A 20,768-nucleotide genomic window follows, 5' to 3' on the forward strand; every position below is an offset into this window, starting at 1 on the left:
GATTCATGTTTGATGTTTTTTCTGTCAGGAAAAAACATTTTCCTTTTGTAATTATTGTTTCTTTTAAATCTCTTTTCTGTCCAATCCCTTCCTCCTCTGTTGAGTCCTCCGAGGCTTTGCAGTGTATTTTTTCTCGTGGTGATTCCTGTTTTGTGTCATGTGCTTCTTCTTTAGACAACACAGAGTAGAGTAGAGGCCATGTTGTCTGTCGGATCAGTCCGCTGGGGGTCTGGGTGCCGGATTCTCTCCCTATGAACAGAACCGGATGTAAGACCCCTCTAGAAACGTAACTAGACCACCAAGATCAAAGTGCAGCATTCATCTTTACCAAACTATACATTAATATTTAGTATCTTAATAAAGATACACCATACAAGTTATTAAAAAGGGATCCTTTGTATAATTTTCCTGTAGAATAAACTATACTGTATACCTTTAGGTTTAATTAATGATGAAATGAAAAGGACATTTGATTAATTCAGAACTGTAGGTGACTCTTTTTTGATAAACTTGCTGTACATAACTGCCTTCCATGAAGCTTGGCTCAATCATTATCTTCACTGTTCCAGCAGTCCAAAAGAGAAAATACAAACATGAAAACTTTATTTCTCATTGTGTCCTAAGTTTCAGAAAATCTCCATGAGAATTTGTTGCGTCTTTAAACACAACAAGCAAACAGTTACCATACAGATGAAGGTTTTGTCTGAGAGTTTTTTGTGGTTTGGTTGGAAAGAGAACTGTCAACATGTTTGGTTTGGGTTTGCTGTTAACCACCATGGATTAGTACTTTGTGGGACACATTTCTGCTTTGGTCCCACTTATATCTCATTGTACACATTTCTATATTCTGCTCTACAAATAGTATAAATTTAAAGATTGTAAGGCTCATCAAAGGTCTTAAACATCTGCCTCTAAGGTTTTAGTGTTGAAATAGCTATTATTTCACAGGCACATGAAATGTACTTGTCAGTTAAATCCCTGAGTTGAATCTCCGGTTTTAATGTTATTGTTGCTGTTTTTTATTGTAACTTCCAACATTCTGTCATGGTCACAACAGTGGGATTTCTTATCATCTACTGTATATCAGTCTACAAACAATGGGTGGAAGGAAAGGTGCGCATTTTCTTATTGTCGTATTTTTTTCTTTTACCCTTTTCATTATCCAAACTTCTGTCCTTCTGAAGAATTCAAAACAATGAAAGATGTTACTCGTCTCCCCGATATGATCAGACCTGAGCTGGATTTGGGGGATAGTCATGTTTTATAACAAATCAAGTTGCATTTCTGCTGGTAGATATCAGGATTTTTGTAACTCTTTGTGTTAAACTATCAGTAGAATAAATATTTGAAAATGGTCATTTGGGATAAAAGCCCATGAGTACCCGCTGAAACCAGAAGATAGATTTGATTCTTTCAGAGGATTTGATTAAACATGCTGCTTAATGCAGGAGTTAGACACAAGTAATTTCTCTTGAGCAATTATTTGTTTCTAGTTTTGAAAGAAAAGCAATATGGTAATAACCGTGCAATGAGGAGACAAGAATTGCACTTTTACTAGTTTATAAATACAACTACTACTATTGCTGTTGAGATTGTCTTTCAGTTTAGTGTTAAAAAATGGGAAATTGCAACAAACAATACTGGCATGTTCTGCAAGGAGCATTGGAAGAAGGATTTTCTTGCTTTTTTGCAGAGCCACCGATTGAGTTTGACCTGGGTGCACTTTGGACACCATTTTTCTGTCCTCATCTGGAATTGGAATCAAGTAGCTATGAATAATCTATCTGGAAAAACTATACCCAGAAAAAAGGTTATTTAGGCATTAGTAGAAGGAATTCTTTACCATTGCTGCCCCTTAAATCTGCTGTGGCCAAACTGTGTCTATCTGCAGCTCTGTAGTTCGCTCATTTAGTTGTATTTAATCCCCAAATATAACTGCCACTATCACTGCAGCTAACCCTGCAGCCAGATCAAAATATTCACAAGAGCGAGACAACACATTTGGATACAAAGGATATTCAAAGACAAACGGACCCCTGGAGAAGAGTTGTGTTCGAGAGAAGACCCTGTGGTGTTATTAAAACATGTCTGTAGATCTTAGATGTGGTTCACATCAGTAAATGGAAAAAAGAAACAATAACCTGTATATTTTTGTGACGTGTATCATACAAGTGTGCTCCAACAATAATGTCCATTTGTGTAAATGTATTTATTTCACATTGTATATATTGTTCAATGCAAAAAGAGAGACCTATGATTCTGTAACAAACTACTATGGGTTGAAACATTACATGTGTTACTCCAGACTATGCCTTTCAGGATTATTACAGTAGAGCAATATCAATTAAAACCAGGCTTCCAGTTTTGATACCTGCCTTTTGTCTCTGATTTAATTATGCACACATTTTGTTATTTTTCAAAGTGTTTGTTTGAGATTTGTACAAAGATGAACATACTTATGAACAAATACCCAACAACAAAGCTTGAGTCATTGCATTGCTAGACATAATAAATTCCATTAATAAAAAAGGACAAAAATGTGCCGTTTGTAGTTGTAATATTTTTGTTCACGTGGTTGATAAAACATTCCACTGGATTGCTAAAGAGCAGAAAGGTTAGAGGAACATGTTTATCAGTTACTTGCCTGTTGCAAGTTCTATTATTAATCTGTAGCAGCGGTTACCAAATGGCCATCAGCAGGTTAGATGGAAAAAAGATGGGGAAAAAATTAAAAAATTAATTTATTACAGCATAAAAAACAGTTCACAACAGAAAAAACTCACAACTCAGTTGTTTATATGAAGGCATCTTTGAATATTGTGTTTATAACCACAAACAAACACACTGTTCAATGTCTTTCCCACAAAGAGTCAAAAGTCTACAAAAATGGTTTTTGAGATTATTTTCAAAGTCAAGGGAAAAAGTATCAAAATCCTTACTTAAATCTTAATGTTCTGATTAATTCTTAGAATTTAGACTATGATAACAGAATTCTGAAACTATTCTCAGAATTCTGGGATAAATTAGACTTTATTTGAGTCCTACTGACTGGAATGAACCGAAGATTAGTTATACTATATAAAATTACCTGGTGACAACTACCGCAAGACTTTTCACATGTTAACAAAAACTAATGCAGGGAATCAACTGATGACCTGTCAGAGACTGAAATACCACATCTCAAAAGTTAACGTTAATGCTATACCATACAATGAAGAGCAATCATCATTCATTTGAATGAATTTAACAGTTACAAGTAATTTAATTTGGTTGAGCTTGCATCTTAGAACAAGTCATTTTTTTATACAGCAGTTTTAAAAGCAGCAAACAGACATCCAAGGTTCCATTCATCCATTTTTTGCCTCCGTATCCGTCGCAGCAGGTCGCTGGGAGCTGGAGCCTATCCCAGCTGGGACATCCAAGGTTATTTTGTATTATTTTAATTATTATTTTGTGTACATTGCTCCCCCAAAAAAGTGATTATTAAAAATAATCTACCTCTTTTCTACAAAGCATTGTTTTTGTGTGTGTCTCACCATCCCTTCGTAGACAGTGTTCTCCTTTACGTGCATCCTGTCATCTTTGACGCACGTTTTTTGACAGGGCGAACGATGGTCAGACAGCGTGTGTCCCTGGGACGCAAGCTTTAAATGCACTTCCATTCAACAAAAATATTCACAATTTTTTCCATTTCTCCACTTAAATTTCGAACCCGGAAATCGGCATTCTGTTTTTGATTTTGAGCTTCTCGTCATGAGACTCACTCAATCTGCCTGATCAACCAAACGGCAACACGACGTCCACTCGTTTTACGCTGCAGTGAGACAGGAGTTAGTTAGACGCTCCAGAGGAAGCATGAGTCCTGTTGGGTTCGTCTGTGACAGCTCTTGAAATGTCGATGCGATTAAGGCTATACAAATAAGGTTGATTGATTGATCGATTGATTGATTGATCGATCGTTTGATTGATTGATTAATTGAAAAACATTATTACATCTTTATTTTTGAAAAAAAAATTTAAATGACTACGAGGATTTAAAATTTTGATAAAACCAAAATATACTTTTACTCTTTTTTTTACTTAAACAGTTATGATGTTATTATAAAATAACAGCATAACTGTTTGTTTAGGGGTTTTTTGTACTATTTGCAAAAATTAATCTTTAAGTACTCTTCTACTGTATATTCTGTTGTTACTTTTGGGATGCATACACGCCATTTTAGGAGGCACAAATTCTTCTTGAAGCACATCCTAGGGATGCATAACTTTCTTGAGGTAAAGTGAACTCTGTCATAGCCACCCTACATTCTATTCTCTTTGCTCTGTCAACCTCATATACTTTCTTATTTCTCTCTCTCTCCCTCCCTTAGTGGCCAGCAGCAGTAAATGGGATGCAGAGGCCAGATATTTAATGTAGCGCAGACCTGCGAAGCGTTTTAAGAAGCCTTTTTGTTGCAGGGGTAGCCCTGACCTGCAGGCGAATATTTTTCAAACAGATGGCATAAGAAGATATTAGCTGAGTGAGAGCAAGGTTTTTATTCCCTCTTCCTTTCTACGATTTCTCTCATTTCTATTTGGGTTGCTGCCTGGTCACCCGGCACTCTGCACATACGTTTTATTTTACTTGCTTCTGTTTGGAGTTCATTTATTTTATTTTATCTTTGATTCATTATTATGATACGATAAAAGCTACTTGAGCATTTCAGCTGCTGAGGGGCTCTTATCGTTAACCTTGTGGAACGCAGGTTAGAGTGGGATCCAAACGCTGCACCACTAATGGCCAACTTAACTCCTCTCTTCTCCTCCTCCACCTTCTGGTTTCATCAACATCTGTCCCATCTATCCATCCATCCATCCATCTCTCTCTCTCTCTTTCTGGCTCTCGGCATGTTTCATTCCTTTGTGTTGCCATCCGACCATTATCTCTTTTCTCTTGACACCCCTACTTTCTGTTTTTTTTATTCATTATTTGATTCACATTTAATTTCTGAATTTACTACTAAGCAATGGTTTTATTTTATTTTATTTTTTCTCGACACGAGTGAAGAGCAGGTCTCTTCTCTTCTATTCAGCAGGAATGACCAATGAATGTGCCCACATAATGTGACTGTTTAAGCATTATAATGATGTTACAGCCCTGATCTGTCAATGTTGATAATTGTGATGAGATGGGTTTTTCAGTGCTTTAAAACTTGTCTGATGAGGCATTTTCAGACACTATTGGCAATTCATCCAAAGCAGACATTATTTTTTGGATCCTGCAGGGTTAATTTTTCAGCCCCATTTCATTCTCATTTTACATGCATAAAGTTTCAGTGTTATACCCACGACACACAGTTATAGCTTCTCATAACACCTAATGGCACCATTAGTCTAGACGGTCATAGAGTCTGCCTTACAGATATTAAAATGCTAGATGTTAACAATATTTCCACAATGCAATGAATCCCCGTGCTAACTGGAGAGTATCGAGAGCGTGCAAAGCTCTACCTAGGCAACAAGGGTAATAATAGTTACTCAAGATTAAACCTATTTCACTGTTGGTTCTTTCTGAATAGAGATACATAATTTGATGATTTCTCTAATTGGACATGACCAACCCTTCCATCTAGTTTCTATTTTCATGGTAATCCCTCTAGTAGTTTATCCTAAATTAGACAAAAATGGATTACCTCATAATGGTGAAAAAAAATGTTTAAATTTTTTTTATCTGGATCAACTCTGGATCTGGATCAAGTTTTTTCCTGCCTTATATATATATCCAACCATGGTGCCAAGAGTCATTTAGATCCTTGAAGCCGAGGTGCAGATAGCGGTTGGGTTGAGTAGGATTCCGTCCATTGCATTTTCCACGTCTTTCTCCTGGATTTCACAGCGTATTGTGAAGATCACAACGTGGCTTCTTCCTGTAACTGATGGAAGGCCTGACGATTATATTTAGAATTAGATGTAAAATCAGCTTTTTCACTAAAACCTCACACTGGAGTCTGAGTTTAAGTCTTAGCTGTTCTTATTGATTTGGTTTGGGTTTATTTTTTCCTCCTAACATGAAGCCAAACAGGCTCAGTCTCCAAGGATGCAAACGTCTATATTTGGTGCTGTGGCCTGTAAAGTGCTAATGTGTGGTAGCTTCACACTGCTGGTGTTTCAAAGGTCTGTTTGGGGCTATTTAACCCCTTTGTGTGTGTGTGTGTGTGTGTGTGTGTGTGTGTGTGTGTGTGTGTGTGTGTGTGTGTGTGTGTGTGTGTGTGTGTGTGTGTGTGTGTGTGTGTGTGTGTGTGTGTGTGTGTGTGTGTGTGTGTGTGTGTGTGTGTGTGTGTTTTAACTGGGCATGTTTGCATGTATTTGCGTCTTTGCTTGTATTTGTGTCCATTTTGTTATGCTTGATTTTAATTTAACAATTTTGTCAGATCCAGATGTCGTGTTATCAAAACACGACTTTTATACGTTGATGTGCCTTTCTAAATTCCTTTTCTCCCTCTCTTTCTCTGTGTGTGTGTGTGTGTGTGTGTGTGTGTGTGTGTGTGTGTGTGTGTGTGTGTGTGTGTGTGTGTGTGTGTGTGTGTGTGTGTGTGTGTGTGTGTGTGTGTGTGTGTGTTCTTATCCCCATATCCCCTTGTATCAGTGGTGGGGTTCCCTTGGGTTTCACAGGCCGAGTGACATGGACTCACGGTGGTAATGGCCTTTCACAGCATCTAGCTCCCCTGACACACAGCACACACACACACACACACACACACACACACACACACACACACACACACACACACACACACACACACACACACACACACACACACAGACACAAGTAAACAGATAAGGAGAGTAGCAGTGAAAAACAAACTGCTGCACATACATATACAGCCACAGATGGAGAAAATGCAAAATATATAGGTAGCATATAAAGAATGCAGGTATATACTGTCTATATAAAGTCAAATACATTGAAATGAAAACTAAACAGAAAAACCCCCAAAAGAAAACATTTCCTCCATAGATAAAACGTGAACACAATTGTCTTCTGTCTGCTGCTTTGTTTTTATTAAGGTAGAAAATAATACAAGAGAAAAACAGAGAGAGGTGTTGAGGAATTTTATATATATATATATATATATATATATATATATATATATATATATATATATATATATATATATATATATATATATATATATATATATATATCAACAGGAAACAAGACTAACACCTTTATTTTTCCAGCTCCTCATTTTTCACTCCTTTTTCTTTTTCTCTGTCTACTCATTACATTTCCTTTATGTCTCCTTGTGCCATGTTCCCCATTGACCCTCAAATCACACATGGCCTACTTAGCTTACATGCTAACTAGCAGACCACTTTATGTATAATTTATGGCCTCTCACATGTGCAAACCTTCAGTGATTTACTTCTTCTGTGTTCTCCCGTTTTTACTCTGTTTCTCATTTATTCTCTAATCTTTCCATCATTTTTGTTATTTATTTTTTTATCTTATTCATTCCAACTATAAATCACCTTTGCTCACTTGCATCACTTCCATCTTTCACCTCTTTTAATTTGTTCACCATCCCATCCTCTTATGTCAACCCGTCCTCCATCCTCGCCTCTCTCTTTTCCATTCTGTTCCCCCATCTCTCCATCCCACGGGGGGTAAAGTGGCCACACACATTTGAGCTGCATGTACTCAAATAGCTCATGAGCTGTAAGAGGGTCAGCTGTCTATTTGCACTTTTAGCGTCTTAACTCTATACGATGGGCCATTTATTCTCACTTCCTCCTCTCTCTTTCCGTCTCTCGCCCCCTTCTCTTCCTCTTTTTGTGTCTATTGCTCTCTATCTGTCTCTTAGGACAGTAAATGTTTTAACTCCCCATTCTATGGGCCATTCATTAAGTTAGTGTACTTTAATAAATAGTCTGATGTGTCACTGGCCAGTGAATTAGTGGCACTTAAAATCACCCACTAGTGGCCAATAGATAGCTGGAAGGTTTGATATGCAGCAGCCACTTTTCCTTAGCAAACCAATTAGATTTTACCAGGGCTGATGTACGTTAAAAATACACATCAGTATTTAGAGGACAAAAAAGAATCAGTAACTCATCTCTGTTTACAGAATGTCAAGGCACAACTGATTACATTAAATATGTTTTTTTACATATTGTTACAGTATACCTTGACTTAGACATTTTCAGCCGAGCAGGTAGTGAAACAGTTTAGGAGGTTTATGGATGTAGTGAAAGAGGACATGAAGGTAGTTGGTGTGAGAGAAGAGGATGCAGAAGACAGGGTTAGATGGAGGACACTGATTGGCTGTGGAGACCCCTGAAGGGAAAAGCCCAAAGGAGGAGAAGAAGAAGAAGAAGAAGAAGAAGAAGAAGAAGAAGAAGAAGAAGAAGAAGAAGAAGAAGAAGAAGAAGAAGATTTTTTTTTTTTTTGATTTTTGCAAAAACACTTTAATCTCATTCAAACATTTTGCAGTTTTACATTAGATGAAAGCATTTAAGTGCCTCAAAATATCTTTTCCAAACAAACTTCAATCACATTTAACATGTAGAACATTTAGAACATTTAGAACATTTAGAACATTTTACAAATTTTCATCAGATGAAATTTCAAAAACACGAAACACTCAAAAACATTAAACACCAAGAAACAAAGGGAAATACAATATAAGAATTAGTGCATTATAACAGGAAGTTTGCAAAAGTGAGGTGGTCATCAACTAAAGTGCATAGGACATTTTTGTAACACCAGATGTTCCTAAAGTTATTCAGGTCTTTTGTCAATTTATAGAAACCAAATTCTAGTTTTAAGCGACATCTGATGTTACAGCAAAAAACAGTAGCTGCTTCTTGAGCGGTATCGTTTTCAATTTTCCTCTTCCTGGTCACATGAATTGCAAGTTTTGCCTCCCCAGAAATAAAATTTAAAAGCTGCCACTTTCTCTGATTCGATCTATTGTACCCAGCACCGTAGATGAATTTCCTGATACTAAAGTTTTCATTGAACAAGTTAAAAACATTTGTTAGAAGAGTGAAGAGAAGAAGGTAGTGAAAGAGTTCCTCATTAGTTTGAAAGTCGTCTTGTTCTAACAATCATAATATCCTGGTTTGGATTTTAGTTTCAGTTGCCAAGTTTGAACCAGCGTTTTTGGGGCCCGATTGCAAATACAACAGTCATTACGCAAAGTTCAAAGACACGGGGAAACATGCTATCTCCACACAGAGCAGGACGCAAACCCAGAACCGCCCTGCTGTGCGGCGACAGAACTACCCACTGCGCCATCGTGCCATCCGGACAGACAGTTTTAAAATGACTAAATAAATAAGCACAAAACTGTCTCAATCAGAAAAATCATAAGAATAAAAATCTTAGTTAAAACCATCAGAGATGATTGTACAGGCGACAGGAAAGGAGACAATCATCGCCAGGGAAAGATTTTCAAACTCTAAAGAAGAGCAAGCAGAGAAAACTGAAAGGGCAGAAGGATAAAGAATTCAGTGAATGATAATCTACAGAGACACGTGGGAAAGTTCAAAAAATGAACATAAAACAGGTAATTCAAGGCAAACTATATGAGATCAGAGAAGACAGGAAGTCTGACCGAAATAATACAACATGGACAGCAAAACTACCAAAATAAGACAGGAAACAGAAAAACAAAATCTTTTGAAGAAGACGAATAACAATCTTCAACCACAGACTTAACGTTATATAATCTATAACGAGAAGAAATAACGTGTTTCAATTCCAGTGTATTCATTTAAGGTCAAGGTTAAAGGAAACACGGGAAATGATTTAAATGTAAATGTATGCTGGCAGCGCAGTGGGCTCCCTCACAGCAGGAAGGTTCTGGGTTCCATCCCCGTCTGTGTGGAGAGTTGTTGTTCTGCTCGTGTCTGCATGGCTTTTCTTTGCTTCAGTTTCTTCCTAACATACAACTCAGGTGAACTGGTCCATAGGTGTGATTGTCTTTCAAGTGGCCCCACAATGAGCTGGCATCTTAACTGGGGTGTACCCTGCCTTTTGTTCATAGCTCGCTGGGATGGGCTCCAGCAAATCCATGAGCAAAAAGGCTGAAGACCACGTGATTACTATCATCTCATCCGTAAGTGGACGGACGGACACGTGCGCACACACTCACACACACACACACACACACACACAGGCACACACACTTACATTTTTAACAGTTTCAGTTCGTTCAAAATGAAGGGAGATATTTAATAGTTTCCTCTCAGGAAGTCAAACTTTCATTTGCTTCCTTATTTTACAAATTCAAGTAGTTTTTGTTATTTTTCACATACTTTTTGTGGTTATAGGATATTTGACAACATTTTAACTTAAAACTGAATTGATTGAGCTGATGTACTCTGCCCTGTCACTGTTAGAAATGAATGGGATGACCTACTTCTGATAAACTTTTCGTTGTCTTGTACCTATACAGTTAAAAATGAACAATTTTTGTGACTACAGAAAATAGATAACCAAATTCTGTTTAGTAGATTTATTCCCATGGGTGAACCTCAGTAATAATAGTTGTTGAAGTGCTCCAAGCTAATAATATAGTCTTGACAGGGTAAAGGTGATGGGCAGAGACAAAGTGTGTGTGTGTGTGTGTGTGTGTGTGTGTGTGTGTGTGTGTGTGTGTGTGTGTGTGTGTGTGTGTGTGTGACTGGATGATTATGTGCATGTGCATTGTCAAGAGAGGCATGAGGTTAATTCAATCCTATAGACACGCAGCATGGAGGGGATTGGACAGCACAGCCCTGAGGGTTTCACTGGCCTCAACCTCGATAAGGGGGCACACACACACACACACACACACACACACACACACACACACACACACACACACACACACACACAGAAGCAAATATGGACCCTATGACATGAGGCCATAAAATCTGAAAAGCTTGGGAAAAGCCAAATTGTTTTTCCATCTAGTTTGGGGGACATTTCTCACACAGCCAGGGAGGATAAATGATGAACATGGATTAAAATAAATACATACTATATGTTTTCTATTTATAGAAATGTTGCATAAAACAAGGACAAGAAAGAAGAGGACATTTAGAGAAGAGTAGTGGTGGAGGACAAGAAAAGGGATTGAGGGCATGAGGGGGGGTGGGAGGCAAAATGAGTGGTGCCTGTGGTGTGTGATGTGTGGGAGAGGTGTATTAGTGGGGGTCAGAAGTGACCAAAATAGCATATGGATTGCAATGTGACGCAAGTGGCAAAGGAAAAAATAGGGTAAATAAACTACCCTAGCATTGTAAAATATATTTTTGGTCATCTGAGTAAGCATGTTGAATTTAATAAGAATAAGAATTTAAGCAACTTTTAATTCCAAACTGGATGACAGATTATACCAATTCAATCTGTTGAATTTTTTGCACCACGATGATTTTAAGAAAAAAATATGTATTTGTGCGCTTGTCTTTGTTGTGTCATTAGTCTTATAGTCCATAATGTGTCACCAGGTCTGGATTAGTAGGCCACACTACTAATCCAGACTGCTGCATTACACAGAGTGTGACCTGACATGTCTCTGCTGGATTCAGCTGGGACATCCCTGAAAAGGATGTTCCTCATATTGTCACACCTGTCCATTTGTTCTGTATTTGTAGATTTATGGGAAGAGATGTTTAATTTCATTATGTGATCCTTTAATATGCATGGAAAAAGTAATGTACTCTACATCATCAGATGACAGCAAAATTTCAACTACATAGTTTATTTTACTCCAGTGCCTCTCATATTTACAAGCTGGTATTTTCTCATTTCTGCTCAAACTGCACTGGAATTTGCAAAAAGAGATGACAAGAAATAGAGATGACATCCTTTTTAGGTACCTGTATCATCACCATGCTCTTTAGTTATCTCTCATCATCGTATCTATTGTACTACGGTTGATGTCTTTTATCTGAAATGTGTCATCAGTACCACAGTCCCGGTGTTGCGCCCGGAATTTCCCCCACCTCACCCCCTGAGTCAGCTAGGATAAGCTCTAGCTCCCCGCGACCCACAACAGGGGATGAAGCGACTGTGAAAATGAATGAATGAATGTGTCACCAGTACAGGTATATATTGACAAAACTCAATTAAATTAAGGTAAAATTTTAAATGCCCTGCCTTTGTCCTGCATTCAGTTGTGTATCGAGCAATTTTATGAATGAATGAATTTGTAAACACAAAAAAAGAAGCATCAATCATCACTAATTACAGGATTCACCCTCCTCCTTGTGGCCTGGCAACCTCCAGATGATGTCCTTCTGTGGGACATGGGCCCACATTTCAGTTTGTGTAGGATGTTCACATCGTTGCATTTGGTCACTCAACTAAATCCACAAAATATTGATGGTTTTTATGTTGTGGATCATCACTGATCATTCCCCAACTGTGTTATCATTCTCCTCCAAAAACCAGTCTTGCAGCGATCTGGCAGTGGCATCCCATGAACCTCTGGCTGCACAAAACAGCTGTACATTAGTATTATTGTGGTATTGTTGCTTTATTGTGAGATGCTGAGCATTCACTGCTCTGACAAGGTATCTAGTCGACTGTCATGTTGCACCAGCTGTGGCATTCTTACAGGTGTTATGTGTCCCATATATTCAGATCATTTTAGAGAGGTAGTATAACAGGAGAGTAGACTTTAGAGATGAGGTGAATTCAGACAGAAAATTACTTCCATGTGTGCACGCATGAACTCATTAATGAAGAGCTTACATACACCATCATGTTATTAGTTTCATGAGTTAAAATTAACCTAAAGTGGGTCTGATCTACTATTAATTACTACATGAAACAGGGGTTTCTCATTTCATATAGGATAACCTACAGTTGTCTTTAAAACAGCCCAAGCATCAATTTATTCCACTTTTCCCAATCAGCAGCAAGGCTAAGAATATATCCATATTCATGCTGGACATGGAGACTTGGAGAGATTGTACATTTACAGCCCACATTTACCATATTACCCTTAATGTTATTACACCAGCAAACACAATTTAGTCAAATATAAGTCATACATAAGTAATTCAGAAAATGAGACAATATTAATTGTGCGGTCGTCATCTGGTTTTAATCCTGTTTGTGTGATAGCACTTCAATCTCTGGAAGCAAATGCATCTGGCTGAATAAATTAGTGCAATCAATGTATGACTACGTTCTCTGCCATGTGGACACACTGTGCAAATCTATGCAAATGTCTGATGAGGAGAGGATATGAGAAGCTCTTCTCGGCTCTTCATGATCACAGCCTATCTGACTCGGTGTGATGTCACTTTCACTGTAAGGAGGGGAATGGAGGATGCTAGTTAACAGCATCGAGTATGTTCTAGAAAAATAGTCATGCTGCATGAGTAAATATTTACTTGTTTTCAGATGCATTAGTTATTATTATTAATAGCAAGTTATTATTATTGTTGTTGTTGTTTTTATTTATTTTTTTATTTTATATACTGGTTTGATGCCTATTAAGGGAATTAAAGGAAATTCATTATTAATTAATTTATATCATGTTTATAAAATGAATTTTAAGAGACACAATTTTCTTCTTGCAAATACATACAAATATCAATTACAAGGACTTCCTTCACATTCCATCCTCCTTCTGTCTCCCTCCTTCCATTCACACCCCTCCACCCCTTTTCCCTACCTCTACCCTAGCCCCTAGCCACCTCCCCTCTCCTCCTCTCCCCTCCCTTTGCTCCTCTCTGCCTGCTATTGATTAGAAGGCGAACCTCTAATCTCCTTAAGGTCATTAGGAACACTTAATTAAAACCTAGTTAGAATACCTTTGTTCAACCAGAGCAAATTGCAGCTGTTCAAACGCGATTAGTATGATAACAGAAAACTTGTCAACAGGGAGAAATATAAGAGGGGGCCTTTTTTGGTGGAAATGTTTACACAATTTAAATGCAGACTTCCTAACCACACATTAGGAATCAACAGCAGTGTGTACTTGAGCTCCTGCTCCTGATGTGTGCGTTGTTGTTGTTGTTTACCTAGTTAATACATTTTTCTAAATAACAAGAAGAAATGTATTTGGAACATTCTCCGTGTGTTGTTTTACAGACCTGAACCCCCAAAAAACAAACAAAAATAAAACCAAAGGTCAAATCTAGAAATAAGATAGGTGTTTTGATTACAGTACTACTTGCTGTACACCCACAGTGTATATTATACTCTCTTTCTTCATCAGCTATTATAAAAATGAAAGGACATTCACAAATGCTGCACACATCCAGTGATTGCTATTCATCGGCTGACATGCAGCCACCTATATGAAATATTTATTGTTTATTTATTTATTATTATACTTTTCATGATTTTTCTGGGCTTTTTTTTTTCTGTTCATGTATTTTTGGCAGTTGTTGCTGTTGTTTATGTCATTGACTTACTCTTACTCTAAAAGATAGAACAAGTTGAAGAGAAAAAATGAACTAAATTAAAGGAACACATGATACTGACACATACACAAATCCCTCGCGTTTCTTTTAATAGGATTGGAGTAGGCCAATATATTTACTACTTAGTGCCCAGTAGAGGGGTAGATGGGTGGTTTTTTTTATTGCTTGAGAGCAACAATGACTTGAAGAACTCGTCATCACCTTTCCATACAGGAGTTATAAACTAGGTAATGGTGCCATTCTAACCATATTGCCAGCACATTCATGAGGTTTTGCAGTTTATTATTATTATTATTTTTATTACTATTATTACTATTATTAATAATAACAATATTAATAATAGTTATTAATGTTGTTGTCCTTGCTATTTTTACCCTTATTGTTATTATTGGACTATAATCCATCTGATGAATCCTCCCAGAAAAGATGCGGATGATGGTTTCCTAGCGACGGCAGGAGCGTTCCTCTTGTCTCTGAGAGCCACTTGTCTGAATCACAGGCTCATCTCACGTGGGGGGGGGGGGTAAAGCATTACTACCCAGGAAGGGGTAACGGGGCTATTTATTCAAGGCATTAATGCCTTGCTGTGGGAAATCTTTAGCACTCTGTAACAGATACAGAACGGACTTGTCGCACTGTCCCGTCCGTCAAAGGGCTCCCCAGACCCCGTTCCTCTGTCCCGGGGCACCGCGGACCGCCGCTACTCTGTGACTGGTATCCTGCCGCCTGGCCAGATGGCGTCTGTCGGTAATCTCCTTATCTGTGCCTGTTGTGGATGAGAGAGGTAAGACGGAGGAGAACAGTAGTGACGACACAAGCTTTGTCAAGTGTAGTTGTCATCCACATGTGTCGTGAGTGTGCGCCGGGACTGACGTGTTGTTGTTGAAGGACTACTTTTCCTCTCGGACCGGAGTCCTCCGCCGCGGACGGACAGGTGTGCGGAGAACTACAGGAAGTTGGTTCCGCTCGGCTCGCGCCAGAGCTACAGGTTGTCTCGTGACGCGCGGACGCGACGAGCAGCGGCTCCGGACGGACAGGTAACCACCGGGAGCCGGACGGACAGGTAACCACCGGGAGCCGGACGGACAGGTAACCACCGGGAGCCGGACGGACAGGTAACCACCGGGAGCCGGACGGACAGGTAACCACCGGGAGCCGGACGGACAGGTAACCACCGGGAGCTGGACGGACAGGTAACCACCGGGAGCTGGACGCGTCACACCCCACCAACACCTGCTCACACCTCAGAGCTGTGGAGCGCAGTCATTCTTACAGGTGGTTTCATCTTTCCAGGTTTCCTGTGTCGCAGGTGAGAGGGTCCGAGGGACTGAACTGGGGGGAGACACTGATGGCCTGTCAGGATGTACAAACATCAATGTGAAGCTCTAAAGTATGAAGTATTGTAATGGAGTGAGCTTTGGCCTAAGCCCCAATTTCCAAGAAACTTTCTGTGGAAAGTGGTTCAGTTAGATTTAAAAGTGTACTAACAAAAAAACAACAACTGGAAGGCTGGATGTCAGAGGAAAGAAATAAAACATGTTTAATTCAATGGAAGGTGAAGAAGGGGAGTGTAGCAGCATCAGGTGAGCTGTGCCTCCATCAAGCTGTACATGATGGTCCAGGCTTTGGAGAGGGAATAGCCCCCATGGCATTTCACTCCCTTCAGATTTGTGTCATGTTGGATTTTGGCCTGACCACGTCTCTCTTACCCTCTCTCTTTTCCCTCTCTAGAGTGTGAAATCCTACCTGTCTCGTGAAGGCTTTGGCTGTGGTTTGTGTGTGGGTATGTGTGTGAGGGACAGAAACGGCGTAACGGAGAGCTAAGCTGCGCACCTCAACCGAGGGGCACTGGCCTGTTTAAAAAAATGTCCCTGTAACCCTGGAACCAGGAAACCATGACAGTCATCACTTATTCAAGCACCGCTGGAAGGCTTCTAAGAGAAATCCAGGTCCTTCGGCTTCCCTGCATCTCTGGGAATAGTGAAATTCTGTCAACAATTCCAGAACCCCGGACCATGCTCAACCCATCAGAGAATTTTAGTCTGGATTCTCCTGCGGTCAAAGGTTTGGGATGGATTGAGCAGGATGATAACAAGAGAGGAGCAATAGGAGAGGGAGCAAGAAGGAAGAAACAAACGTGGAAGAGACACGTCAAAGGGATGACTAGAGGAAGGACGGGGGAGCAGTGTCACTTAAACATATCCAGGAAAGTCAAAGAACTCAAATGTTGGATGCAGTTTGTAAAAGGAATACACAAGAGCAAGACAGATGCTGCTCGGGTTCTGTCAGGGGCAAACGAGGGAGAGGAAATCAAGCAAAATGAAGGAAAAGTGGAGGCAAGGAAATGGTGGCCTGCTGTTCTTTGGCCATTCCAGCTGACCAACGTTACCGAAAAAGAAGTGAGAAGAAGGAAAAATATGATGAAAGGGATGAGACGGCATCATTTATTTTTCTGCTTGGTTCTCCTCCTCAGCCTCTGTCCAAAACTTTCTTCATCACAGGTAAGTGACCTTCACGAGCCGCTGAACACTTCTGCTCTTAGGAAATCTGTGTTGCTTACAACAACCTTTCAGGTGTTCATTATTCATCAAATTTATTTATTTTTTAAACTTTTACCTGTGCAACAAGCCTGTTTGTTTTAAAAAGCTGTGAGTTATGTTGAAAACATAACATGATATATTATAAATGTAAGTTATTCATTCAGTATGCACAATAAAATAGGCCGTGCTCCGTCATAATCTTTTTCTGTAATGCAAATGCTATTTCATTTCATGGCACTTCGCAATTTGCTTCCCACATTGTTAAAATGGTGTAATGGGTCATTGCATCCAAATGTCTCGGCTACAAAATAAAGTAAAAGTGGAAATAGGCTCAGATTACATGGAATAACAGCCTTTAAACCATTTTTATTCACAGGGAAATTTCCCACAAATGGAAAATATTGCAGCCTTCAAACCCGCGTCCACCTCTCCAGCACGATCCACTTGTGGCGTTCCAGGTGGGAGCAGCTACTGTCGGTCGCCCTCGTCTCAGATGGAGCTGATGACTTGTTATCAGGCACTTTGTGTTCAGGAGTGTCCTTACAGGTCCTCCACACCTCCGTTTGCCCCCTTGCTACTGCCTGCACACAGGTAGAATAACTAATTGTCATGTTATGGTATTATTAAAATCACAATTTATAATGACCCATTCAGTCCGTGCAAAACAAACAAGTTGACCTTCTGTGTGATATAGTATTGATGATGATTTATTTCATGCCTTATATCAAAGTTTTATCATGTGATGTATGTTTGTAGTGTATATAAAAATATATTTAAATCACATTTCACCAGGAGTGCTTGTGTAACAGAAGACAGCAGTGACACTCATCCCGGTTCAGAAGGGGGTTCCAGTGGATCCAGTAGTGTGCTGTTTCATTCAGGCCAGGATGGATGTCTGATATCTCCGCCCTCACAGAAGCTTGGAGCGCTGGGTTCCCTCACCCTGGCCTTGTGGATAAAACCAAGCTCTACGGGAGAGATGTGAGAACGTCTTTCGATATTTCAAAATAGTAAAAATGTGATATTTTATTGATACTTTTTCTGAACTTGAAAAGAATTGCAGTCACATTAAACAGTATATTGTTCTGTATGACTTTCATTTGCTGGAATACACATTAGCATTTCCCTGATTTTTGAAGATGGTTAAATTTCTGGTTCTTTGACATTATATTCACCACATCTGACGCACAACAAGGCTCTGTCTTGTCACTATCAGGGCTTCTGTATTGGCTTGCGTCAGAATATCGTAGTTTATTTCCATTCCCAGTTTATTTCTGCCAAGCTGTGTTGAGTTGTGCCAGAGATGGAGTACTTCTTGACTCGCTTCAAAATCTCACTTGACTGCCCTTCTGAAGGTGCGTTGCCATGACACCAGATGTGCTTTTTCTTCATTCAGAGTGAAGTGGTAGCTCTTATGTTTCTAGATCCATTTCTCCTCCTTTCTCAGTTTACCAAACAATAAGTCATGTCTGTTCAGCAAAAAGAGAAACGTCACAATCAGGGATGACAAGTGGCTGACTGCCGACAGCATCGCAGGACGAAGTAATGAATATCGAGTCTCGTATCAGTTAAAGAGTAAAAACTGGATTCAACTGTTCCAAGAAAGTAACCCTGGTGTTTTGGAGATTCTAAACCCTACCTCTATGGGCTAATGTTCTGTTTTTTCAACCTTTTTTTTTGATAGAAAATATTTTGTTGTTTCCTGGCAAGCCTTTAAATGTGACTGACTGAGATCCTTTCAGCTAAGATTACAGATTGTAGTTCATGTGTGAGGATGGAAGACAGAAAAACCAAAGCAAATGTGGTGATGCAGATTAAGTTGTAATAGCATTGTGCATATAAACAATACTAAAACCATTTGACAAACCAAAGTAAAAAAATATTAATCACACTTAATATAAGCACTTTGAAATGTCTGTTGCCATGATTTAGCGCTATTATAAATAAAAGTTGTTTGATTGATTATTGATGAGTTCTGTAAAATAACATGGTGGAGGTCTCTTTATATCAATCTAATAATAAATAGGAACCTGGTCAGCTCTTAGACGTGTTATATTTGTGAGACAGGAGGGGAAAGTGTGCTGGTATGTTTCAGGAAAGGCTGGCAGTGCAGAGTTACACACTGTGAGATCAGCTTGCAATTACACACAAACACACAGAACACACACACTCAGAGGAAGAGATGAGTGGACTTTGTTTGGGAACCCTATATCCTCCAGCATATGGCAGCATCTTAAATGGATTGTTCCAACAAAATGAGATGTTTGTCATGATGCTGAGTTAACACACACTTCATCTCCATTCATACCTATTGAATAGTGTTTGTAAATTGTAGCTTGCAATGGCTGCAGTAATTTTTTGCATTGACGGACTCGCAATGGAAACACGAAATAAAACAATTAAAACCACGAAATTGATCTTTTTGTATGCCATACACTCTTTTTCCCCTCTCAAAAACTGATGCCCATAATACCCAAAACAATACCTATGCAGTAGGACTGCTGACAGTTTGGTCAGAGATCTGGATGCAGCCATAGGCAGAGAGAAGGAGACATCTGGATAATCCCACTTCTTTCATAAACAACATGGACTTCAAACCCAAAGACTTCAGATCCGATGGGTTCTGACTCAACTGACATCACTGAAGGGATTGACGTACCAGACTTTATGCAGCATCGTTTTCATTACACATCTAATCTCTATAAAGAATGCAAATACACTTTGAAATGTAAGATCTGTTTAGTGAATGCAGAAGGATTCTTCTGACTCTGCTGTACATTTTTTGAGGTTTTATTTTAGTATGACTTGTCAGTCTTTTGTGACATTGATTTTGTCACTGTTAACACTATTTGTCCCGTGCTGAAAGACAGTGAGGACAGGTCTGCAGAGATGCTCTAATGACATTTGACAGGCTGCGTGTGTTTTTGTAGTTATCTGCTGGATGTTTTGTTTGAATGTTGCTGCCAGTTGTTTGATATTGGAATAGATTCAGACAGGTCTCAAGTCGCTCCTTCAAGTTTCATGCTGTGATTTTATTTGTGAAGTTGTCTGTCTGGGGATCCAGATGACAGACTGCTCTTGTTGTGTTGGTCTGCAGAACATGATACCCACATGGCTGAATGCATCTGAATGGAAGTAACATTGCTCCCCTTTCTCTCCCCCTCCATCCTACTCTCTCTCTCTCTTTCTGCTGTTGTTGTTGGCTATCTTTTGTTTGGGAGATCATGGCAGCCATCAAAGAGCACAGATGAAAGGAGGTCTCTGTCCTCACCTCTGTCCATCTCCCCTCACCCTTCTCCCTTTGTCTCTCTCCATGTCTCATTTTCTCTCTCTGTATGATTTCTCATCCCTCCCTTCATCTGAACAGAGGCAGAGCTAGCCACTTGTTCAAACAAAGTTAAAGGTTTTCATTCAATGTAAGAAAAACATTGACAGCAATTCTACAATTGATTGATAATTTATAAAGGCTTCAAGCTATTTTGTTGTAATGCTTCAAAAAATGAGCATTTACGTTCATGTTAACTTGGGCTGTATGGTGTGTATTTCTAAAATCTTAGATTATTCATTAATAGTAAAAATAATTTAATACAGAGCAGTATAATATCATGTTTCTGTAGCTTTCACAAAAATCTTATATATATATATATATATATATATATATATCTTCTCCTCATGCACTGATATTCACATGCTTGCAGACATACATGCATATGGTCTTCCTCTCACGCATACATCTACTTGTGATTTATAGGATATGCTGCTCTGGGTTCATAAAAGCCATGATTTCTCATAAAATGTCAGTGATGGTGGTTAATA

General features: G+C 39.1%; 1 protein-coding gene across 1 annotated transcript in view; it reads left to right on the plus strand.

Annotated features, from left to right (window-relative positions):
* The first annotated feature begins 15,275 nt into the window (after positions 1-15,275).
* The window catches only part of ush2a (Usher syndrome 2A (autosomal recessive, mild)), a 178,818-nt gene continuing 173,325 nt past the window's right edge, over positions 15,276-20,768 (plus strand). Inside the window, exons 1-5 of the mRNA XM_068316566.1 lie at positions 15,276-15,605; positions 15,706-15,721; positions 16,144-16,913; positions 17,329-17,543; positions 17,745-17,933. Coding sequence (XP_068172667.1) covers positions 16,308-16,913; positions 17,329-17,543; positions 17,745-17,933 — 1,010 coding nt within the window. The 5' untranslated portion in view covers positions 15,276-15,605; positions 15,706-15,721; positions 16,144-16,307. The remainder of the gene's footprint in view (positions 15,606-15,705; positions 15,722-16,143; positions 16,914-17,328; positions 17,544-17,744; positions 17,934-20,768) is intronic.

This window comes from Antennarius striatus, chromosome 1 (genome assembly GCF_040054535.1).
Source record: "Antennarius striatus isolate MH-2024 chromosome 1, ASM4005453v1, whole genome shotgun sequence".
In the NCBI taxonomy this organism is placed as follows: Eukaryota; Metazoa; Chordata; class Actinopteri; order Lophiiformes; family Antennariidae; genus Antennarius; species Antennarius striatus.